This window comes from Dama dama, chromosome 27, assembly GCF_033118175.1.
Source record: "Dama dama isolate Ldn47 chromosome 27, ASM3311817v1, whole genome shotgun sequence".
Lineage (NCBI taxonomy): Eukaryota > Metazoa > Chordata > Mammalia > Artiodactyla > Cervidae > Dama > Dama dama.
In genome coordinates this window covers 61,550,891-61,576,690 of record NC_083707.1, presented here as the reverse complement: position 1 = coordinate 61,576,690, position 25,800 = coordinate 61,550,891, and the positions used below count along the sequence as shown (strand labels likewise).

Genomic DNA, 25,800 nt, shown 5'->3' with positions numbered 1-25,800 from the left:
CTGGACTAGGAGGAAAAGCATAGAAGGAACACCAAGGAGGGACCCCAAAAAGGCTTCCCTGTCCAGCTCAGGAAGGCGTGTAGGGGCTCCCTGCTCAAAAGAAATCACAGGGCAGTGCCCTGAGGTCTTGTTTTTCATCGTACTGCTTGATCACAATGAATGAAACCCAACAAACCACAGAAACAAAATATTCTAACAACAGTCTTTTCACTTTCCCTCCTAAACTGTGTGCCCGGATGTGGGGCAGGTCATAGGTTAGGAAGGGGGAAACAGAGACCGCAGAACTGAAGGCACGGAGCAGATAAACACGAGAGCAGGCCACAGTCAAGAGGGGCCAAGCCTAGGGTGCAGGACTCAGATCACACTGCCCTCCGTCCAGGACTGAGGTCAAATGCCTGAGTTTTTCCCACTCCCAGGGCAGTCATTATCTAGGGCTCAGTGTTGTCCTGCAAAATTAAGTGACTCAAGCCCCAGATCTAATGATAAACTTGCAACATATGGTTTTTACAAATAGCATATGGCGATACATAACTCTGGAGAAATGCTGACAATCCACATACACAGTGGAGATCACACGTGATGAACCACGCAGCAGGATACGTCTTCAGGGAGGTGCACGTTAGGTGGCAAAATACAGAAGGTGTGGTGTAGACAGAAATTCCAGTTCCTCTCCTTGTACCCATAGGACTTTCTGCAAGCTGCTTAGAATCTTTATGTCTTGATTTGTTCACTTGGAAAAAATTGGAATAATTTCAACAAATTTATGGTTGAGAGAATTATATGTAACATATATGTAAAGTACTTAAAATATAGTTCAGTTCAGTTCAGTTCAGTCGCTCAGTTGTGTCCGACTCTTTGCGACCCCATGAATCGCAGCATGCCAGGCCTCCCTGTCCATCACAAACTCCCGGAGTTTACTCAAACTCATGCCCATTGAGTCGGTAATGCCATCCAGCCATCTCATCCTCTGTCTTCCCCTCCTCCTCCTGCCCCCAATCCCTCCCAGCATCAGGGGCTTTTCCAATGAGTCAACTCTTCGCGTGAGGTAGCCAAAGTACCGGAGTTTCAGCTTCAGCATCAGTCCTTCCAATGAACACTCAGGACTTATCTCCTTCAGGATGGACTGGTTGGATCTCCTTGCAGTCCAAGGGCCTCTCAAGAGTCTTCTCCAACACCATAGTTCAAAAGCATCAATTTTTCGGTGCTCAGCTTTCTTCATAGTCCAACTCTCACATCCATACACAACCACTGGTATTTAATAAATGTAGTTACTATTATAATAATAGACCGGGACAATCCTGGAAATTCAGGATGTGTGAGAACTCTACCAATTCTATTTTTCTATCTCCATATAATTATTCAGGGTCAATCTCAAGTCCCACCATTTCCAACACCTTCCATATATCATGAACCCATATTGATTTCTTTCTTTCTTGATAATATGCTTTTATTATATATTCTATGAATTTTCCTTTTATTACATGGAATATTATATAGTCACTACTAAGTCACTACTATAAGATTTTTTCCACACTGTTTTAAAATCCCCTTTGTATTCAACACACTATAAGACATCTGGTAAGCATGTGATAAATAAGAACTTAATTCACTGTGGTTCAAATAGTATTTTTGGTTGGCCAGATTGTAAACATAATTCATAAATACCTAGGCAATGCCCAAATTATCTCTTGGGGAAAAAAATATTTTGTTTTCATATTGTACTATCATCTGTGTAGAAAATGAAAATCCTAGCTACCTCAAAAAGTTATTGCCACTTTATCTTTGTTATTAAACACAGTCGTAGCCTTCAGACAGATGGCACAGTAGTAAAGAATACACCTGCCAATGCAGGAGTTGAAGGTTCAATCCCTGGGTCTGAAGATGCCCTGGAGAGGGAAATGGCAACCCACTCCAGTACGCTTGCCTGGGAAATCTCATGGACAGAGGAGCCTGGCAGGCTACAGTCCATGGGGTCACAAAGAGTTGGATACAACTTAGCAATGAAACAATAGCATCTTTTATAGAAATGACATCCCCTTAATCTCCCTACCACACATACACACTATGGACACTGAAAAAATCAGGATCATTGCCAAGGCTAGACTTAGGAAATAATGAAACCCATACCCTTCCCCTCATGCTCTCTCATTCAAATGCCCAGCACTCCCACTAAACTCCCCTTCTGTTTTGATCCCCTGACCACTAACAAAAGATGTTCTTTCATAAAGCAAGTAGTGATATTTGTCACTATTTCTGAATCTGTTTCTCAGCATCACTTTCCCAGAGAAACTTTCCTTAGTCATCCCTCTAATTGCAAATAAAAGAGTTTGTCCCTCCGTTAAGGATTTCAACATCAGAAGTAACCGGACAAGTTTTTGAAGATATAGCTCATTATATCTTAATGTAATGACTAGTAAAACCATTTCAAAGCTTTGTGAAAACATGAGATTTGAAGACAAAAACTTAATTCTCACCCCCTCATCTCTCCCCAATATAACCTTAATAGAAATGACACTTTTAAAATTTAATGAGAAAAACCTCCATCACAATGATAAGGAAGTCGGTTATATATATAAGTACCAGAAATGTTAAGACAACCAGAATTTACATGCAAACAGCTGTCACAGAGAGTAGTGAACTTGAGGGAAAAAGAGATGGAGACCCTGCCGCCCTCCCAACCTGAACAGGAAAGCAGAGGATAAAAGTGGAGGGCAGACAGGCAGGAAGCCCGGCCGGGAGCAGCTTCACGTAGGTTCTCTGGTTGCTGCAGACTGGTGGAATTCAAGGACAGAGTGACAGTGCGACCTAGAAATTCAGCCCCCAAGTGGGACTTCCTGAAATAACAAGACACGTCTTTAGAGTGAGTAGTTGGCTGACAAAAACATGGTCTTGAAAGCAAGGGGTTACTAGAAGTTAGACGTAGAAATGAATTATTGGCAAATTTTTGGAAGAATGAATTCCCAAAGTGGCCCTGTTATTAACTGGTGAGTAACAGTGTTTTCCTGCTTCCAAAATCTGTTAAATGCCTGCCCACAGAGGATCCTGCATCAGCTTCAAGGCTTCGGAAAGCAACCACCATCAGAGGAGAAAAGCAAAACAAATAGGTCAAAACAGAGAAATGACTACACAGAAATGAGTTCTCCTTACTAGGGCTTGTCCGTGAGAGTGAATCTCATTTTCCGCTCAGACATTTGCATTGCTGAATTAGTAAATTTTAAATGTTGATGACATTTATAAAAGGGATTCAAAAATCAAAGTATGTGCAAGACTTTCTCATAGAATATTAAAGAATATAAGTGGGAGAAATGAAAAACAATTTAAACAGCAGGATTTGTCATGCATATGGACTGGAAAACTCTAAATACTACAAATATATCAATTCACCCCAAATTTTTCATTGATTTATTTTTTGCTATGCCAATCAAAACCCAGCATTTTTATGTGTATGTCTTTGTAAATCTACAGGTTGATCCTAAAATTTATATAAAAATAAAGAAGGCCAAGAAGAAAATCTTGAAGTATTAAAAAAAAAAGTTGGCCCTCTTTATTTTTATATAAATTTTAGAATCAGCCTATTGATTTATAAAGACATACACACAAAAAAATGCTGGGTTTTGATTGGCATAGGAAATGTAAACTATAAAGCTACAGTAATTAAGAGAAGTGCAAGGATATACAAATAGAGTGGTAGAACAGAATAGAGGTCGTGGCTCAGTCATGACTGACTCTTTTGCGACCCCATGGGCTATAGCCCTCCAGGCTCCTCTGTCCATGGGATTCCCAGGCAAGAATACTGGAGTGGCTGCCATTTCCTCCTCCAGGGGATCTTCCAGACCCAGGGACCAAGCCCAGGTCTCCTGTGCTGCGGGTGGTCTCCTGTATTGTAGGCAGAGTTTTTACCAATCGAGCTACCAGGGAAGCCGCCCCGACAGAACAGGGAAGCCAGAAGTAGATCAACCAATTTGGTCCTGATTTAAAACAATGGCATCATTAGGTGAGCGTCCAGGCAGGAGGCTGTCTTCTCAATAAGTGTTCTGGATCAACTGGGTATCCATAATTTTAATGGCGTCTGAGCCCTATTTAACAGGAGTCACAGAATAAATTCAGATAATAGATCTTAAGGAAAAGGGTAAAACACTAAAACATCCAGAAGATTAAAAGGAGAATATTTTCATTAACTTGGTTTAGACAAAAATTTCTTGATCACAGAAAGCCTTAGCTATAAAAGAAACGATTGATAAATAGGATTCATTAAAATTGAGAACTTCTGATCTTCAAAGAGACACATTGGAGAAAATGAATAGACAAGCCATAGAAATGTAAGAGCTACTTGCAATAAATATTTCTGACAAAGAGCTGTTATTCATTACATTTAGAGTTCTATGAATCAGTAATTGAAGAAGGACATGGCAACCCACTCCAGTGTTCTTGCCTGAGAAATCCCATGGCAGAGGAGCCTGGCGGGTGTCCACGGGGTCACAAAAGAGTCAGACATGACTGAGTGACTAAACAACAACAAATCAGTGATACGAGGAAGGACAACGCAACAAAAAGTTGTGCCATAGAAGAACAGGTTCTTCACAAAAGAGGAAATCCAATTGTTCAAAGTGTGTAGAAAGTGTCTCAACACTATTAGACAATGGAGAAATGCACATTAAAACCACAATAATGTACCTCTACCCACCCACTAGAGTAACTGCTGTGAAAAGGACGAATAATACCAAGAGTTGTTCAGGAGACAGAGTGCCTGAAAGGCCCTCTGATAGCTCGTGGAGAACAAACTGGAAAAGCTATTTTGGAATGGCCTTTGGTCACATCTTCTGAACCTGGTCTTAAGTCTGTACCATAAGCCAGCTGTTTTGGTCTGATATCAATGTACATATATCTGTTACTAAAGTAACAGATTACTTAAATCTGTTTTACTAAAGTAACCACATATTCTGTTTCTCTCATCATTTGCACCCTCTACATTTAGTGCTAAATTCTCTGGAAATTCAGAGACCCTAATCTATTTTAAGTTCAGCCATATGCAAGCAAAAGCTTGACTTTCAAGTCTACTGTCACCACTGTGAATCTAGAAAATACACTGAGAAAATTCAACAATGTCTTTCCCACGTAGTACATGAAGACAGGTACATGGAAACCCAAGAGAGAAAATAACCCTCAAAAATTATCTCAAAATAACCATCATCACCCTAATTCCAAAACCAGACAAAGATGCCACAAAAAAAAAAAAAAAAAAAACTACAGGCCAATATCACTGATGAACATAGATGCAAAAATCCTTAACAAAATTCTAGCAAACAGAATCCAACAACATATTAAAAAAAATTATACACCATGACCAAGTGGACTTTACCCCAGGAATGCAAGGATTCTTTAATATCCACAAATCAATCAATGTAATACACCACATTAACAAATTGAAAGATAAAAACTATACGATTATCTCAATAGATGCAGAGAAAGCCTTTGACAAAATTTAACACCCATTTATGATTAAAACTCTCCAGAAAGCAGGAATAGGAGGAACATACCTTAACATAATAAAAGCTATATATGACAAACCCACTGCAAGCATTATCCTCAATGGTGAAAAATTGAAAGCATTTCCCCTGAAATCAGGAACAAGACAAGGGTGCCCACTCTCACCACTACTATTCAACATAGTTTGGGAAGTTTTGGCCACAGCGATCAGAGCAGAAAAAGAAGTAAAAGGAATCCAGATAGGAAAAGAAGAAGTGAAACTCTTGCTGTTTGCAGATGACATGATCCTCTACATAGAAAACCCTAAACACTCTACCAGAAAATTACTAGAGCTAATCAACAAATATAATAAAGTTGCAGGATATAAAATTAACACACAGAAATCCCTTACATTCCTATACACTAACAATGAGAAAACAGAAAGAGAAATTAAGGAAACAATACCATTCACCATTGCAACAAAAAGAATAAAATACTTAGGAGTATATCTACCTAAAGAAACAAAAGACCTATACATAGAAAACTATAAAACACTGATGAAAGAAATCAAAGAGGACACAAACAGATGGAGAAACATACCATGTTCATGGATTGGAAGAATCAATATTGTCAAAATGGCTATACTGCCCAAAGCAATCTATAGATTCAATGCAATCCCTATTAAGCTACCAACGGTATTTTTCACAGAACTAGACCAAAGAATTTCACAATTTGTATGGAAATACAAAAAACCTCAAATAGCCAAAGTAATCTTGAGAAAGAAGAATGGAACTGGAGGAATCAACCTGCCTGACTTCAGACTCTACTACAAAGCCACAGTCATCAAGACAGTATGGTACTGACACAAAGACAGAAATATAGATCAATGGAACAGAATAGAAAGCCCAGAGATAAATTCACAAACCTATGGACACCTTATCTTCGACAAAGGAGGCAAGAATATACAATGGGAAAAAGACAACCTCTTTAACAAGTGGTGCTGGGAAAACTGGTCAACCACTTATAAAAGAATGAAACTAGAACACTTTCTAACACCATACACAAAAATAAATTCAAAATGGATTAAAGATCTAAATGTAAGACCAGAAACTATAAAACTCCTAGAGGAGAACATAGGCAAAACACTCTCCGACATAAATCACAGCAGGATCCTCTATGACCCACCTCCCAGAATATTGGAAATAAAAGCAAAAATAAACAAATGGGACCTAATGAAACTTAAAAGCTTTTGCACAACAAAGGAAACTATAAGCAAGGTGAAAAGACCGCCCTCAGAATGGGAGAAAATAATAGCAAACAAAGCAACAGACAAAGGATTAATCTCAAAAATATACAAGCAACTCCTGCAGCTCAATTCCAGAAAAATAAATGAACCAATCAAAAAATGGGCCAGAGAACTAAAGAGACATTTCTCCAAAGAAGACATACAGATGGCTAACAAACACATGAAAAGATGCTCAACATCACTCATTATCAGAGAAATGCAAATCAAAACCACAGTGAGGTATCATTACACGCCAGTCAGGATGGCTGCTATCCAAAAGTCTACAAGCAATAAATGCTGGAGAGGGTGTGGAGAAAAGGAAACCCTCTTACACTGTTGGTGGGAATGCAAACTAGTACAGCCACTATGGAGAACAGTGTGGAGATTTCTTAAAAAACTGGAATTAGAACTGCCATATGACCCAGCAATCCCACTTCGGGGCATACACACTGAGGAAACCAGATCTGAAAGAGGCACGTGTACCCCAATGTTCATCGCAGCGCAGTTTATAATAGCCAGGACATGGAAGCAACCTAGATGCCCATCAGCAGACGAATGGATAAGGAAGCTGTGGTACATATACACTATGGAATATTACTCAGCCATTAAAAAGAATTCATTTGAATCAGTTCTAATGAGATGGATGAAACTGGAGCCCATTATACAGAGTGAAGTAAGCCAGAAAGATAAAGACCATAACAGTATACTAACACATATACCTGGAATTTAGAAAGATGGTAACAATAACCCTATATGCAAAGCAGAAAAAGAGACACAGATGTACAGAACAGACTTTTGGACTCTGTGGGAGAAGGCGAGGGTGGGATGTTTTGAGAGAACAACATTGAAACATGTATATTATCTATGGTGAAACAGATCACCAGCCCAGGTTGGATGCATGAGACAACTGCTCGGGCCTGGTGCAATGGGAAGACCCAGAGGGATTGGGTAGAGAGGGAGGTGGGAGGGGGGATCGGGATGGGGAATACATGTAAATCCATGGCTGATTCATGTCAATGTATGACAAAAACCACTACAATATTGTAAAGTAATTAGCCTCCAACTAATAAAAATAAATGAAAAAAATTATCTCAAAATATCATTTGGTAAAGTAAACCAACTGAAAACCATACAATCATTAGGAATTGTTTGTATAAATCCTATTGCATTCTGTAAATGAATACCAAACATCCTGAATACTGGAAATATACCCAAAATACATAGAATGCAAAAACCAAGTTTAACATAATATAGGAGATATGATAGTTTTTAAAATGAAACCTAAGCATATATGTATTATATTCTGGGAGGATATTGGCACAATTTTAACAAAAGTTAGAGTTAAGGGAAGAATTATTGAGTTTTTTTCATTATGATTACCTATAACTTCTAATGTTTATGCCACTGGGTAAATTTTTGTAACTACAGAGTCTCTTTATATTTTCATTGGATTTAGGAGTGTAGATTCTATTCCATTAGGAGTCTTGGGTTCCATCCCTGGGTCAGAAGGATCCCCTGGAAAAGGAAACAGCAACTGCTCTAGTATTCTGGCCTGGAGAACCCCATGGACAGAGGAGCCTGGTGGGCTACAGTCCACAGGGTCGGAAAGAGCTGGACACGACTGAGCGACCGAGCACAGGGTACGAGCATCCTCTTCCGTTGGTGAGTGTTGACATTTACTTCTAACATGTTTTTCCAGAAGATAGCCTCTCACTTTAGAAATATTCAGAGAGGTCTGGTTAGGGAATACAATTATACTTCAGTAAAAAAAAAAAGAGAGAGAGAAAATTATCCAAAAACCCATCAACAGGTAATAGCTGTACATTCTTCTTTCCTTTATGCCCACTGCAGTAGAGGAACTGGGGGTCATATAAGAGTGAAACATGAGGCCAGCAGCATGGGAATTTGGCCAAAGGGATAATAGACATGTCAAAGCAAAGACGAACGCTAAAGTCTGTGGTCAAAAGCTTGAGGAGACACAGGATTTGCATAGTCTCAACAAATCTCCTCGATAATACTTAGTAACTACAAAGGAATAAAAAAGTAACTTAACAGTGGAGAAACCTAACCATTATCCAAGTGACCAAGGTAAACATCACCAGCAATAAGACAAGCGAACGTGATGAACCCCCTGATAAGCTGTACTAAGGACACATCATTTTTCTGGTTATTTTGCCTAAAATGCATAATCTCACCCCAATTAAGAAAATACACTGGACAAATGCAAATTAAGAGATGTTCTATAAAATAATGCATCACTCTTCAGAATATCAAGGTTACAAAACTTTCACAGACTGAGGGAGACTAAGAAGAAATAACATCTAAATACAACATGAAACGCTGGGCATAAGAGGACACTAGTGGAAAAAAATGGGTAAAATTCAACTAAGATTTGTAGTTTAATAAATAAGGCTGTCCCAACGTTAATCTCTTATTGTTGATGTCTATACTATGGTTTTGTAAGATGTTAAAATTATGGGAAATAGAGTGAGCAATATGAGGGAATTCTTTTTTCTGTTTGCAGCTGTTTCATTGAGAATGAAAGAGATTTCTTAAAAAATAAGTGCTTACAACATGATGAAAAGAAAAGAAAATCCTAAAATTTCTGAGTCCCTGCCGTAAGCCAGGGACTGTTCTAGGCACAGTGATGAGTGAGGCAGCCAAGCTCCATGCTATCCCTTCTTTGGCAGATCATGCACACACTGATCAAATAAAGAGGAAAAGTAGAACTGTTAAATACAAACTGAAAACATTTAATAAGTCAAAATTTAATAAATATTTATAATGCTCGTTGAAATAACTCGTAAACTATTTTACCAGTAGGATTCACGATTCACAAAATTAAAATCTGTGGCACGCTCCCCTCTCTCCTGCGACAAAGCCTTCCATCTAGTGGTGAGATGGGGAACTGCAGCAATATATCTACAGCCTAGAGGTTCGAGTCGGTTCTCTTAAAATGTTTAGGGATTAAAGCATTTTAAGAGGATCTGAAGCAGAAGTTGTGTTAGAACCTAGATCTCTAAACTGCCAGTCTAACCCCTCTTCCAACGTCCACAAATGTGCTGAGTAGAATTACAGCAATAGTGCAGAGGATGGCACTTGGACGCTGTTTCGGACCCAGAGATGCGTCTCCTACATCCGCAGGCAGATGGCTTACCACTGCACCACCTGGGAAGCCACACAGCCAAGCTGATGAACTCAAATCTTGGCTCTCCAATTAACAACCTTAGCAAGTTACTGACATTCTCTAAGTCTTGCTCCAAATGACCCAGTAACCTGGCATCACATAGAGTTGCAGGGATCCAATTGGCTTTTAAAAATACTTCAAACAGTGTCTGGCAAGCAGTAACTCTTCACTAAACCTTAGTTCTCCTTGCTCATGACAATCTTCTCACAACACCCAATTGTCATTACTATTCTGAAGTCTGTCTTCTCTGCTAAAAGGTAGGATTTTGAGGACAAAGATGGAGGCTCTTTGTTATTCACTCTGTATATCTATGGCTTAACATGGTGCTTGGAACCCAGTGGGTGCCCAAGAAATGTTTTTTCAAGAAATGAATCAGGATATCCATGAATGATGAAATGACAAAAAATCTCTTAAAGTCACTCACTCTGAGCAGCAAATTTGGCATTGGCCAGAGGTACATGTGCCTTTGGGCTTCCCCAGTGGCTCAGCAGTAAACAGTCCACCTGCAGTGTAGGAGCCGAAGGAGATGCGGTTTAGATCCCTGGGTTGGGAAGATCCCCTGAAAAAGGACCTGGCAACCCACTCCAGTGTTCTTGCCTGGAGAATCCCATGGACAGAGGAGCCTGGTGGGCTCATAAAGAGTTTAACATGACTGAGCGACCTAGCACAAGCATATACTCTATCGAGGACAGCAGTACGAGAGCTTTATTTCGAGCTCAGGGTGCCCAGAAGCAGGCATAAAGGCAGCCATATGTAGCCAGTTGTGTTAGCTGGATACCTAAGCTAACTTGGTTGGACTTACAAATAAATTGGACTTACGATTGTGCTCTAGTAATGGAACTTGTTCGTATGTAAGGGACTTGCCATAGTGTTGAGGTAGGGAAATCACATAACTTATCATTGAAACCAGAGCACAAGGACAGCAGAAGTTAGCCAGGATGGAGCCGTCACACTAGGATCAAGACTGTATGATCACCCAGGCTCCACAAGGAACAGCACATGGAGAAGGAGACAGATTCCTTAAACGCAGTACTTGGACGGGGCATTTCTCCAGTAAGAAGGCTTTGTTACTGCCATTCCATTCAGCTCCTGAAATTTTTGAGAAAAAAAGTGACAAGTCAAAGGTAAAGAGGAAAAACTGGATTTATCAGTAAATACACAAACAAATCTCTCACTCACCACTGGCCCAAATAGTGCTGTGTTTTGTTTTGCTTTGTTTTTCTCTCTCACTTTGTCATTTAAATTTGCAGCAATTTAACCTGGAGGAGACACCCTGAGCAGAGATGCCTGTCCAAGCTGACCACTGATGCACTGTGACTCAGAACCTAGTGTTATGCTACTTACAGTGCGTGGTGGGTACCAGGCTTCCCAGGGCTGAGAGGTGTGGATGTGAATGCATTAAGCAAGCAGCGATTTTGTCTGAGTCACTGTGACATCTTGTGTCCCAAACACCAGTCTGGAGGCTCAGTGTTCTTGCAACAAGAGGGGGAATAAAAGACCATTGATAAACTCAGAAGAACTTCTAAGTATCAGAAGGAAAAAAGACAAGAGAAATGAAAATGAAATACCATCAGAGAACACTTGATGAAAATGTAGAGACTTTCTGGGTTTTTTGAAAGCCAGGTAAAGGATATACCCCTTCCTACTTTGCTCCCCACTTCCTTTATTTTTAAACTCGTAGTCTGTAGCTTTTAATTAATAGTAGTGTTTTGGAGTTGTTTCAGATTTTCAGGAAAATTGAGCAGAGAGAATATAAAGCTTTCACGCGCTCTCCTCCCCTCCCCCAGTTTCCTCAGCTGTTAACCCTGCCATTAGCATGACACATGGGTTACAAATCGTAAGCCTGCATTATTTTAGTTATTGTTATTAATTAATTGGATTACTTAACTACATTATTGTTAACTAAATTCCATAGTTTACGTCGTGTCCGCTCTGTATTTCACATCCTCCACACTTGGCCAAATGCATAACGACAGGTGTCCTCCAGTTCGGTGTCACGCAGAATGGTTTCATAGCTTGAAGTGGTGGACACAGGTTGTTTCCGTGTCTTGGCTGTTGTAACAAATGCTATAATGAATGCAGGAGCACAGATATCAATTTCATTTCCTTAGAATATGTAACCAGAAGTGGGATTGCTGGATCATATGGTAGTTCTACTTTCAATGTTTTTGAGGAATTTCTCTACTATTGTCAATAATGGGTGAATCAACTTCCCACCCATGGTGACCAAGAGCTCCCTTTTATTTAAACTTTTGCCTCTTGAACTTTTGTCTCTTTTCAATGATGGCCATTCTAACAGGTGTGAGGTGATGGTGCGATTTTGATCTGTGTGTCCCTGATGATCAGCAATGCTGCACATGTTTGTGTACCTGTCAGCCTCGTGTGTGCCTTCTTTGGAGAAATGCATATTTAAGTCTTTTGCCCATTTTTTAGTGAGATATAATTGACATATAACATTAACTATTTGAAAACAAATATCACTTATCAATGCATAAATGTGGAATCTAGAAAAATGGTATAGATAAATTTATTTGCAAAGCAGAAATAGAGACACAGTCAGAGAGAACAAACGTGTGAACACCAAGGGAGGGAAGATGGGGTGGGGTGGATTAGGAGATTGGGATTGACACAAATACATTATTGATCCAAGGCATGAAATAGGCAACTAAGGAGAACCTACCATATGGCTTAGGGGACTCTACTCACTGCTCTGTAGTGACTTAAATGGGAACGGAATCCAAGGAAGACGGGATATATGTGGATGTATGGTCAATGCTGGGAAAGATTGAGGGCAGGAGGAGAAGGGGACGACAGAGGATGAGATGGTTGGATGGCATCACTGACTCAATAGACATGAGTTTGAACAAGCTCTGGGAGTTGGTGATGGACAGGGAAGCCTGGCGTGCTGCAGTTCATGGGGTCACAAAGAGGTGGACACAAGTTGGTGACTGAAAAACAGCAATGGCTGGTTCACTTTGCTGTGCAGTAGACGCTAACATAGCTCTAACATTATAAAGCAACTATACTCAAATTTTTTTTAAAAAAAGCTCTTTGAGAGAGTGAAAACAGCCATGTTCTCCATCCCCATCACTGGGTGCTCGAGGAGCTCCTGGCTTCTCACAGCAAAGGCTCAGGAGCGTGACCCCCCTCCGCCGTGCCCAGAGGCTGGTTTGGCTACCGCCTCTCCAAGTCCTGTGTCTCTGCCCAGGGCCCATTGGTGCTTTTGAAGCCCTCTCTGTAATGGTGACAGTCAGCTCAATTCCCATCCCTTCAGGGGACTCTGAGGTTCTGGAATGGAGGCTGTGACTGGACACTCACTCTGAGCCTCTGTCAGGGAGGGAGGTCCTACGGCTCAGCGTGGTCATCCCCCTGCCCAAGCCTGGTCCCACGGCTCTGCTGAGCTTCTGCACAGCCCGCACCAGGGGCTGTGGAGAAGGACCCAGCATCCACCAGACAGACTGCCTTCATTGTCTGTCCTAGATGTGTAAAGTGAGCAACTCATTTTTCCACACCGGTCATTGCTGGGCTGTGGCTCTCACAGTGCTGCAGTAAACTTGCCGGGTTGTCCCTGGGCTAGGCCAAGGTGGCTTCCTGGCTTTGTGCCGTGTGACACATGCACGCAGTAAAGGCCCTCCAGTAGAGCACGTGGGGCCATTCCAGTGCTGTGAGGCAAGCTCACATGGCATTTTAAGGAGATATTCTTCAGTTTTATACTCTCTGGAAATCATTGCTTGCTTGCTACTTTACATGTTATTATTAAAGAATAAGGGCTTCCCTGATGGCTCAGTCACTAAAGAATCCCCCTATAATGCAGGAGATTGCCCGCAGCACAGGAAACCCAAGTTCGATCCCTGGGTCTGGAAGTTTCCTGGAGAGGGAAATGTCAGTCCACTCCAGTATTCTTGTCTGAAAAACCCCATGGACAGAGGAGCATGGTGGCTACTGCACAGGGTATCACAAAGAGTCAGACATGACTGAGCATGCATGCATCCTTCAGGGTCCCAGTAGGGAAGTTGAAAACCCATCCTTGTCCGCCACCACTGGCAACAATAAGAGGATGGCCCATCACTGAGGGAAGGAATCAATGGCGGTCTTGGACTGACTGTTCTAAGACAGTATAAGAGAAGGGGGATTTGAGGGACTCTTCTGTGAGAGTTCTGGAAGGAAGTGTTCATCAAGGTGACACTGAGAAGGCAGTGAATGTATTATGGACACTATTATCTGATCATCACTTCATGTTATCACAAATAGAAATTAAGGAGGATTTCTTTTTTTTTAATTATTTTATTTTGGTTTTTTGGCCACATCTAACAGCATGCAGGGTCTTACTTTCCTGACCAGGGATCAAACCCCATGCCCCCTGCAGTGGAAGCTCCGAATCTTAACCACTGGACTACTAGGGAAGTCCCTAAGAAATTTTTCTAATAAAATATTCTGATTGATGTCTGGTTTTTTCTGTTGTGAATTTTACTCACTGCATTATTGTGAATATTGAGCGCTTCCTGGTGTTTAGAGGTAAAGAATACACCTGCCAATGCATAAGACACAGGTTCTATCCCTGGGTTGAGAAGATCCCCTGGAGAAGGAAATGGCAACCCATTCCAATATTCTTGCCTGGAAAATCCCATGGACAGAGGAGCCTGGCGGGCTACAGTCCATGGGTAGCAGAAGAGTTGGACACACTTAGCGACTGAACAACTAAACACTATTGAGAAAGAAAGAGAAGGATGGAAGGAGAGAGGGAGGGAAAGAAAAATCTGATTCAGTTTAGAGCCTAAAAAGATTTAGCCAAAGATTCTCCTAAAACCTGCACTGAATCAGACTTCCACTTATCCATAGTCTTTTCTCATGTGTATTGAGCTACTGCAGAGTACTAACAATCCTCCAGGAATTCAAGGCATTTCATGTATTTACTATAGTCAATACAGAATTCATGATGTTATATTTACATATACAAGGAAAATAACAGATTTTAAGACCCAGCCAAAGTTGAAGCCCTTACATTGGTCTTCAGGTAAAATGGCCACTTAACCAAGAGCTCACTGATACAAACAAGTCAAGAAAATCTAATCTTCTAAACTATTTCCCACTGACTGGATCATATCACCTGGATAGCACTTAAACGAGGCCCCAAAGATAAAACAGACAGAGAGGCTTGTTTGTAGTTATAGCTTCTTCCATGATGGCCATCATCTGAGGCTTCACCAACTCGTGGGATAAGCTGGGAGATGCCCTAGACCGATTCTGCAGAGAAGCAAACTGAGGCATGGAGGAGGGTGAGGTATGGACCGCTTTTAGTCCTGGCTGGTCGCTGCGTCTCCTCTGTGACCCTGAGCCTTGCTCCACCCACTCTGCTCAGGGAGAGGCCAGCTTGCCGCAGAAGAGAATCATGTTGGTGTGAAAGTGCCTGATGAAGAGCAGGAAGGGGCGGTTCGCCAGGAACTGAGCTCGGACGGGAAGTCTTTTTACTGCCAGAACGTTGCCAGTGGCCACGGCTGCCTCCGTGCCCTCCTCGTTGACCTCCACATAGGACTTGTGGATGACCTTTGATACAAAGAGGCCCTTGACTGGTGATATTCCAGAAAGATCTGCTTTGACCTGGCTGAAGATGTCTGTCATCCCGAGGGACTCTAACAAGGAATTAAGCTCGTACTTGATCTCCAGTTTGAATCTCGGGAGATGCACTTCCACGTCCCTCTCCACCATGTTGGATGGGCTGGTCCATTCCTGAAAGGTCTTCGAGTTCAGCTGCTTTTCTACCTAAGAGACAAAACACGAGTGACCCAACGAGAGCTGAACACACGCCCTCCATGTTAAATGCTATTTGTTTTCTAATTCTTGGTGTCAACAATTCAACATCAGTTTCTTCTCTACCTTTAAAATGTGCTCAAGTTCTGTCTGAAAAAAGCAAAAACGGCACGTGCAGCCACACCTTCCCTCTTCTCCTGTCTACTTCTCATTGATGCTTCATAATTAAACTTCTCAGTGTGTATCCTACACTCTTTTGCCTCATTTCCTCAGCAGGTAGGCATCTCTCAAATGCCCTCTATTGCCGTGAAGTCATTGTGCCCCATTTCCTGGATGAATTCAACCATCTCTTCTGGGCACGTACATCTGAAACATGAGTCACGTCTCCTTTATGAGCTGGTTTCTCTGGGTCACGCTCTAATCCTCCCGTGTCCTGCCCTCATTGTGCTGGAAGCTTCTGAACCCTGGATGCCCTCTGCCTTCACCCAGCAATTCAGTACCTGTGTCTGTGCTCCGATTTCCCCCCAAGCATCCTCACAACTCAGACCTCTCACCCTACATCCAGTTTTAAGAGTTTCTGAAGCCCTTCAAATTCTACCCTTGGTCATTTGAAACTCTCTGTTCAGACCTCCCTACAGCTCCAAACTAGTATGTCAAACCCCATCAATCTACTACAGGAGTTGAAAACTTTTTTGTCATGTTTTTCCCCATCCTGACAGTATAAAATCAGACATAAAATAAAGGCGGTTTTAATTCCTAAGCCTGTTTTCCTTCTGTGCTTTTCTGCCCTGATCCAAGCTACCAGGACTTCATGTCAGACCCACCTCGCTCCCTCATACTTCTAAGGCATTTGCACTTGTCCTTGGCTGTTCTCGGAGCACCAGGTTCTGCCTTTGTTCCACTTCATCTCCTACTTATCCAGTGAGCCTGGCATCGAGATTACCCTACTAGGATACCGTCCTGATCTCCTCACTCAAATTTGGACTCTCTCTGCTTCCACATGGCTTTCTGCAGGGTCTATCTCAGCACTCCTGACACTTCACCTCTGTGTTGTAACCACACATTCATCTGTGTTTCCAGAACACAGCAGAGTTTCCAGCATGCTGTAGACACTATGTTTGGTGTATGAATGAATAAATGAACAATTAAATAAATGAATCACAATTTAATAAAAGCCATTTCTGGGACATCCCTGGCGGTCCAGTGGTTAAGACTCCACCTTTCCAATTCAGGGGGCACAGATTTGATCCTAGTTGGGGAAATTAAAATCCACATACTTCACAGCACAGCCCAAAGGCAAAAAAGACCACTTCTAAACTGCTTCCAACTGCTCCATGCCTCCAAATATCTTCCGCTGAAGCCCACAGACCTCCAGAGAACTGAGCTCCCCCTGCAGTGGCCACACCTCTGACACGCATGCCGGCACAGCCCGCTCTCCAGAGCACACACCCCACCCAGGCGTGTCCAGAAGGCTTCCCTGCTCGCCCAAACTAGGGTCGAACGCAGGTCTCCCACATTGCAGGCAGATTCTTTGCTGTCTGAGCCACAGGGGAAGCCCGCTGTAGAAAGAGGTTTCCCAGATGTCCAATGGCCAGTGTGTGCATATGTGTGTGTGCGTGCATGTATGTGTGCATCTGTATGTCTGTGTGTACTGGTACCACAGGCACTTCTGCCTCCAGCTGCCCTTTCTTTAAATGTAAGAATAGATTGTTCTCCCTAAATACATCATCCTGAAGTCCCTGACTTCAGGATGTCCACCCTTTGCTCTCATAGCACCTGGGCAGAACTGCTGAACGTGATAGAACTAGTGACTGGCAACACTGTGTGGTCATAAAATACATATCGCGCGTGTGTGTGTACACATACACCCACATCTTCGCTGCACATTAGCATTCTCATAACCTCACCTGGTCTACGTCAGCCGTGCCCACTGGAAGCAGAATGATCATACTGAGTGTGTTGTTGACATAGGGCAACTCCAAAACCTGCATCTGTGGTTCCTCGATGAGGGCCAGTTTAAACTTCCCAGTCTGATACATCATCTCCACAGTTACACTTTTACCCTATGTTTAAAAAAAAAAAATAAGTTGTAATTAGATAGTACAGTTACATATGTGTGTGTACAGGTATGCATACTGATTTTCCTTTCAGAATAACAAGGATAACTGCATTAGCACCAGAAAGGCACAGGTAAAACAAAAATGACAAAATACACCCTGTATTACATTGCTTTGCAAAGTTTATAAGTTTTTTTAATTTTAAAATGTCTGTGTTAGAGCCTGACTAGTTCAGATAGTATACATACTAACAAAAATGATAGCATATATGTTTCCCCAAAACAAAGGCAAGGTCTCTAAATAAAGTGATTTATGTGGGAAAAAGAGATTATAGGATAATCTCCTGTTTTTGGATCTGATTAGAGACTTTCTGGGAGAAAAATCTACAACTAACTTTGCTGTGTTTCTAGAGAAACTATTTGCTAGAGAAAGCATGTCTGGGAAGAATGTAGACCCAGAAGAACAGTAAAAAAAAGACAGACTTTCTTCTAGTCCTGATCACCCCATTAGGTGCCCTTTGAGAAAGGTTACCATCACTTCATGGGAGCAACAAAAACAAAATTCATGGAAGCACAAATCCTAGAACCAGTATTTTCACTGCAACTTTCTAAATTGTCTTTAATGAATATGGCATTCTCCAAAATTGATCATCCATCCAAAAACAAAATACTCACCTTACTTAACTGAAAAGGGGTTTTAAATGTCTCTCGTTCCTGAAATTTATTCTGCCATTGTCCTTTGAAATATATGGCATTTACCAGGACCATGACACAGGAGGGCTCAATCGTGCCTTTTCCAAAGAGGTTAGTGACTTTTCCTTGTAATAAAAAAAAAGAATAAATAATGTATTTGGATTTGAACTTATTGATAGTAGAGAGTTGAAGAGTTACAAGAAATCTGGAGCCTTTGTTAAGGCTAATTATAGGTTTGAGATGCCAGAAGAATTCCTTCATCTGTGGCCATAAAGCATGTCCTTGTCAAATGATGTTTATTTCAAAGAATATTGAATGCTTTGTTATTTCTAATCAGAAGTTGGCATTCAAGGAATACCAAGTATATTAGCTATGAATCAACCTGTCTTGTAACTAGTCATATCCAATGCTTTCTTATACGTAACTGCTTTTTTAAAAAATTCTATAATTCTTTTTTAAAAAATTCCTATAGTGTGTTAGCCGCTCAGTTATGTCCCAATCTTTGGGACATAGCCCGCCTAGCCCGCCAGGCTCCTGTGTCCATGGGATTTTTCAGGCAAGAATACTGGAGTGGGTTGCCATTTCCTTCTCCAGGGGATCTTCCTGACCAAGAGATCAAACTTGAGTCCCCTGCATTGCAGGCATACTCATTACCATCTGAGCCACCAGGGAATCATCTCCTGTGGCTTAATTTTAATATCTATCAGACTTTATAGTTACTAGTACCTCACCAGTTGCAAATATGTTACATATTTGAAAGATTCACTGGTCCTTTCAGTATGCTGACTTTAGTGTATCACAAGCATATATGCCAACACTTGAAGTAAAAATGTATCTGAAAAGTCAGGATTTATATAACTATACCAATAATTTCTTGCTGTAAATATATTCATCAAAATGGAACACCAAGCCCTCTTGGAGCATTTTGGAGTGTTGCAATTTATAGCATTTTTTGGAATATAATCTATCATATAATATGAAACAGGGGTATATGAAATATCAGACTTTAAGCTTGATGAGAGCTTTCATTTTTATTGAACTTAAGGACCAAACACAATACCTAGCATGTAATAACAATGATGAACATCATTTGATTATATATATACATATATGTATGCCTACATATACACAAATTAATGGATAAATAAATAAATACACAAATTAGTGACAAAATAAAGATAATAGTCTAAACAAATATACAGCATGTGGATCTGTAATGACAGACAACACTAATCAATCTACGCTCAAAATTTTTACAAAACTTCCATGTGCCAGGCATTGTTCCAGGCACAGAGCACTAAACTGAGGCCAGAGCACTAATCTAAACAAACACATCTAGTTTCCCCCTTAACGTTAACTCAGCAAGTTTAAACACAGCTCAAATAAAGTTTGGAGACACGTGGTTGACTTATCCTCACCATCAGTTTTGCTTTCAACCCAAGCATTGATGGTTTTCCTTGTTTCTTCAGCAGACCGTTCAAAATCAACAGTTTGCAGCCTGGCTTGATACAATTTCTCAGAACAGTGTAAGTATTGCTGTAAAAGAAAGGACAGTTGCATAACACCAAAAAAATAGTGTAAGGAAAGTTATTGCTTAACTGGATTCTTTTGTGCCTGAATCCAGGGAAAGCTTAATTGAGAGTAAAATCTGGCCCTTGACCCAGTTCTTGCCCTGAGCTGCGTTCAGCTGTGGCTGGAACATGCTTACGTGACTGCTCACAGCCCACGCGGTGGGAGTTTTTCCAGACGAATCCTGGGATATCAGTATCTTCTGACACAGACCGAGACAACCTAATGAAACTAATGGGGAACTTCTCAAGTCAGCTTCTCACACCAGATGTAATCATCATGGCCTCAAGTACAATTACACCCAGATCATGGAAGCTTTGAGGGAGACCAAAGAACAAGAGAGGGGCCCACGGCTGTTAATCCCCTCACTTCAGGTCCTCTCCACAAACGTTCTCATTACGCTGCTAGGGCTACAGAAGGAAATACCTCTGAAATATCTGTGATACCAAGATGGGCCACACTAAGTTGCCACAACTCTGACAATCCAAATCTTGTTGAGTATAAGACGTGGCCTGCACCTCCAGGCTAGGGAAGAACATTGGAAAGTCAAGGCTGTGTCTCGCTTCACCCAGCTGACATTTAAGTTGTTGTTGCCCAGTTGCTCAGTCATGTCCAACTCTTTGTGACCCCATGGGCTACACAGCATGCCAGGTTTCCCTGTCCGTCACTATCTCCCGGAGTTTACTCAAACTCATGTCCATTGAATCGGTGATGCCATCCAACCATCTCCTCCTCTGTCGTCCCTTTTCCTGCCTGCCTTCAATCTTTCCCTGCATCGGGGTCTTTTCCAATGAGTCGGCTCTTCTCATTAGGTGGCCAAAGTACTGGAGCTTCAGCTTCAGTCCTTCCAGTGAATATTCAGGGTTGATTGACATCTAAGTAACACTGGTCAAACCAAAGCTGTGTCACTGAATCTAGGATTTCACCTCAATCATGGCAGGATACTGTAGTATTTAATATACAGGAAGATGGGTTTAGATAGGGATCAAATCTAGGCTTTGTCACTTTATGTCTGTGGCCTTTAAAGAATCTGCTTCATGATTGTAGAACTGATAACAATTTTATAACTATATCTTACAGGACTGTGTAAGGAATATATGAGATTAAGTAGAATGACTGGCATGTAATAAACACTCAGTAAAACTGTATATGTTAATGCCGTTGGAAAATGGCATCGTTAGTGTTAGAATTTGGGAACTGGAAAGAACATAGTCTAATCCTCTCATTTTACAGGTAGAAGGGATTTGTCCAAAGTCATGTCTCAATGGGAACAGCTCTCTTGGCTCCCAGCCCAGTTTACTTTCCATTAACTCTCAATATTCTGCCATTAAGGACCTTTGAAAAAGAGATGAGAAATATATTTTATTTTCTTTCTGTTTCATAAGGAATAATTATTACCAAATTTGTTTTGTGCTTCATCCATGACCTTACTCTTGGACAACATCAGCGATTTGCAGGAAGTTATGTGACATTTCACAACCTTAAATAGGAGTTTGGTAAAAACCATTTCACTGAAACTTTAACTCTGCTCAAATGCAATCTCTTAAAGATGAACACCAAGTTACACTTCTTATCCTTCATTTTATTTTATAATGTGAAATTCAGAGGATGCCAAGAAAGCTGCTGACCACTGTTCCAAAGGGACTTACCTCATGGAATGCCATCGCCTTTGTCCCGTAGAGTCTGTTGGCGATGCTGAGGATATAGTTAGAGTCTGACCGATTGATCTGGGAGAAAAGGACTCCTAACTCTGAGTGAATCCTTCCAGCTCGGCTGCACTGAAGCACCAGTAAATAAAGAACGGAGAATTAAGTTGCTTGATTTCTTGCCAGTAGAGAGTATAAATAATGTAAAAACAATAACCAGACAGCAAGATGTTAGCCTCTGAATAGAAGGGCCGTGAATATGAACAAAGCCAGAGTTGGCAAGCTGAGAGCCTTCTCCTCCTCTAGATTTCCTCTCCCACAACAATCTCGGCACTCTGGGACTTTGGCTACAGACCCTGTGCAGAACTGTAAACCACTGCAAATACACGTGGACTTGTCAGCTCTCATGGTTTAATCCAAAACCAGATATTTTAATGAAGAGATCCTAGTGGGGATCTTTAGAGTGATCATCCAAGTTTGATTGTTGCCTTTGTACCTAAAGAATCATTTTCCTTCTCTATCTATCATGCTCCTTTCAATGTCTCCATTTTCTATGTGATCATTTAATCATACACTGAGCTCTTTATTGAACTGAACTGACACACCCGTCTGTCCCTCACAGAAGCAATTCATTTAAGCATGTGGCTTTTTTTTAATTGAAGGATAATCACTTTACTGAATTTTGTTGTTTTCTGTCAGACCTCAGCATGAATCAGCCACAGGTATGCATATATCCCCTCCCTTCTGAACCTCCCTCTGTTTCCCTCCCCATCCCACCCCTCTGGGTTGATACAGAGGCCCGTGTTTGAGTTCCCTGGGACTACAGCAAATTCCCTTGGCTATCTCTTTTGCATACGGTCATGTAAATTTCCATGGTATTCTCTCCATATATCTCACCCTCTCCTCCCCTCTCCCCATGGCTTTGATGCATCTGAATTCATGGAAATTGTAGGGTTTATGCCTATATTCCCCAAAGTGAAAGTTCCCAAACCATGGGCTCTAATCTCCTAACAATAAGGGTTCCATGAAGCAGGTATTCTATGACTCTAGGCATTTATGTCTTTCCTCAATCAATCACAATCAACATACATATATTTTCATGTGGCAGTTCTATTTAATTTTGATGTTAAAAGGCATCCTTTTATTAGAAAGAACAGAGACCATAGTCCTGGAACACATGGGCTGGGTGACATCAGGCCCTGTTTTCCTGCTATAGAATTAAAAGGTAAAGCATCGGGTTCTTTCTCAGTCCCCTCATTAGACTGAGGACCTGACCCTGTGTAAAAGAACCTGGCAGACTCACCATGGGGCACAGTTCATAAGAGAACAGAAAACTGAATGAGGATGACAAAAATCAGATGATAAAATCTGGGGGACTTTACTACGGTTGTTATTATCATTGTGTTAAACCCTATCCGCCATAGTCACCCTCAGGAAGATTAAAGGAGGAAACCGGGGATTCACCTCTTGCTCTCTTAGGAATCAGTGAAGTGCTCTGCCACTCAGCACCTGGACTGTGTTGTTTCTTGGTGCTTTTTTATCAAAGAGCACGGGACAGCTCAGCAGAGATAGTATCATACCTTAGCCAAGTCCCTGAACTCTGGTCCTGATGATTCTATAATATGATTAAAGTGAAGCACCTAGAAAAAAAAATGAGATAGATTGCCATCAAAAGCAACATATAGTCTACAGAGGCTAACAGTTACAAGTTTTTCCTCTTCAGATAAAGACCAGTGGTGAGAGCTAATGTTTAATGATGTTATATTACAAATCCTGAACTAAGCCTTTGCGTATCTTACTTAATCCTCCCGACAACTTTTAAAGTTGATACTGTCTACTAAAGTAGATACTATTATCTTCATTTTCTGTGGGAAGTTGAGTTCATGAGGTTAATCCACTTGGCCCCAGACTCTCATTGCCCGTCTGGCCCCAGGCCCTGAGCCTTGGTTCACAGACTCCTCCGCTCCTCCCGCACTGTTGCCAGGCCAGCACTGACAATGCTCTTCTGGGGTTGTGCAAAACGCCGCATGGTCTCCCACTAAATTATTTATTTAAATGCAAGAAAATCCTAGAAGTGCATCAAAATATGGAATAAAGGACAAACAATAATAGTATGTGCAAATACCCTGGGAGTTGTTAAGTGACCTTCTAGACTTTTCAAGGAAAAAAAAAATGCTCCTCTGTCCATGGAATTTTCCAGGCTAGAATACTGGAGTGGGTTGCCATTTCTTCCTCCAGGGGATCTTCTCTGGCCCAGGGGTTGAATCCGCATTTCTTGCATCTCCTGCCTTGGCAGGTGGATTCTTTACCCTTAGTGCCACCTAGGAAGCCATATATACATATATATGTACACACGTGTATAAATGTATACATGTATGTATGGCGGAAAAACCACTGCATGTCAGCTCATGTCACCCGTTCTTTCTTAGTCTCGGTTCAGTCTCTGCTTCCCCACCTGTAAAATGGGGATAACAATTCCTACCCCTAACACACAGGGCTAGTATGAACTTCAAATGCATAAAGGAGCACTGGAAAAAACTAGATAACTTTTAAACAGTCATTTTTTACTGAATTTGGTCTTTTTTTTTTAACTCCATTCTTTTTTTCATTGGGGTATAATTATTCTACAACATTGTGTTAGTTTCTGATAGATACTCATTTTATTGTAAGTTAAAATTGTAGAGGGCAAGAATCATACCATATATGCGTTCTCTGGCATGTTTAAATCACTGTGAGGATAAACTATGAAGGTGAATTTCAGTCACTTATGTGTGAAAGCATTGATGGCAAGAAAGAGATGGAGCACGGCATGCACTGTGTTATCTGCATTATAAGGTATAGCCTTATCTAGGCCGTTAGTCCTAAGAAATATGCTTTGCCCACGTGTGGCTCTTCTTTTTTCTGGGTCTGGAGGTGTGAGTCCTTCTGAGGAAGACCCCCGGGCCACCAGGACTCCTGCTGCCCCCAGTACCTTCTGCATCTGCTCCGCGCTGCTCCCTCTGGCCCCCAGGAGGATCATACTAAGAGCATAAAGAAGACTCAGCGGGGAGAAGAAGACATTGTCTCCTGCGTGGTTATAGTTCAGCTCCTTGAACACATCCAGACAAAATTCAACATTTGCTGTGCTGAGGGCATCCATTTTAGGCAAAGCCCTACCTGAGAATGGAAGGGAAAAAAAATCTCAGACTTACCTGGAGGCACAGATTATATCAAGCATTCAGTTATGACATTCCGCGAATGTAAGCATCTGAGCCCACTGCTTCATGAAAAGTTACAGCCTGTTGTCATACTTTCTGAGGAGCTAATAAATGCTGGGATGGGGGAAGGGCCTTCACAGTAGTTTTTTATTCTCATGAAGAGAAGATTTCCTGTTCTTTTCAACCAGTACTTCAAAGCTCTCTCTCATTATTTGTGTACATTTAAGAGTGATGGCTAATTTTTCTGGAACACAAACACATAATTTGACCCCTTGGCTCTTACTTTCCACGCTTTAGGTACTCTCCTCATCCTGGAATTTGTACAGAAAAGTCCTTGAGCTACACAGCCCCGCCAAAAGAGATCCCCCCCAACCAGCTCCCGTCTCCACAGTCTCCATCCCGTCACTCCTGCAGAACCAAGGTGAAAGACGGCGGGCAAGCTTGGTCTCTCTTGATATTCTCTGCACATTTCTTCTCCTTGCTGAACCTTATCTCCTGTCTCCTCCACAAAAATAAGGGGATCCGAGCAAATAGGTCATGCCATCCAAAGGTGGCCAAAGCCCTCAGCCTCACAAGACATCAGGAAAAATGGAGGAAAAGAGGAGGAAAATTTGAGAGGAAAGAAAAGATGCTGGGAATGAGTGTTTTCTAAAGACAGCGGCACGTCAGGAAGGAGAAATTTATTTATTGGATCCCCCAAACATTCACTGAGCAATGCCAAGTGCAAGAACAATCGAGCATCATTCTTACCCTCGGGAGTGTTTCACTTTCTAGGACCCTCCATTGCCAACAAACACTTTCTTCCTTTAACTTCCTGGTCATCATTCTTTCTTGCCCCGTCACTGGATCATCCAGCCACACCTTTGGAGCCACCTCAGTCTCTTTCAGGATTTTTCTCACATTCTCAACCTCTGGACACAGTAAAACATCAGGATGCAAATCTTTGCCTTCTA

The 25,800-nt window shown here is 41.5% G+C and overlaps 1 protein-coding gene across 2 annotated transcripts in view; it reads right to left on the bottom strand.

The window, feature by feature from the left end:
* Positions 1–14,217: 14,217 nt before the first annotated feature.
* Positions 14,218–25,800, bottom strand: part of SERPINB11 (serpin family B member 11) — a 39,315-nt gene continuing 27,732 nt past the window's right edge. For both annotated transcript variants that reach the window (XM_061130622.1, XM_061130623.1), the window contains 7 exons: positions 24,622–24,806; positions 23,231–23,290; positions 21,654–21,782; positions 19,854–19,971; positions 18,418–18,560; positions 17,594–17,749; positions 14,218–15,698 (listed from right to left, as the gene is read on the bottom strand). In XM_061130622.1, coding sequence (XP_060986605.1) covers positions 15,294–15,698; positions 17,594–17,749; positions 18,418–18,560; positions 19,854–19,971; positions 21,654–21,782; positions 23,231–23,290; positions 24,622–24,806 — 1,196 coding nt within the window. In that variant the 3' untranslated portion in view covers positions 14,218–15,293. The remainder of the gene's footprint in view (positions 15,699–17,593; positions 17,750–18,417; positions 18,561–19,853; positions 19,972–21,653; positions 21,783–23,230; positions 23,291–24,621; positions 24,807–25,800) is intronic.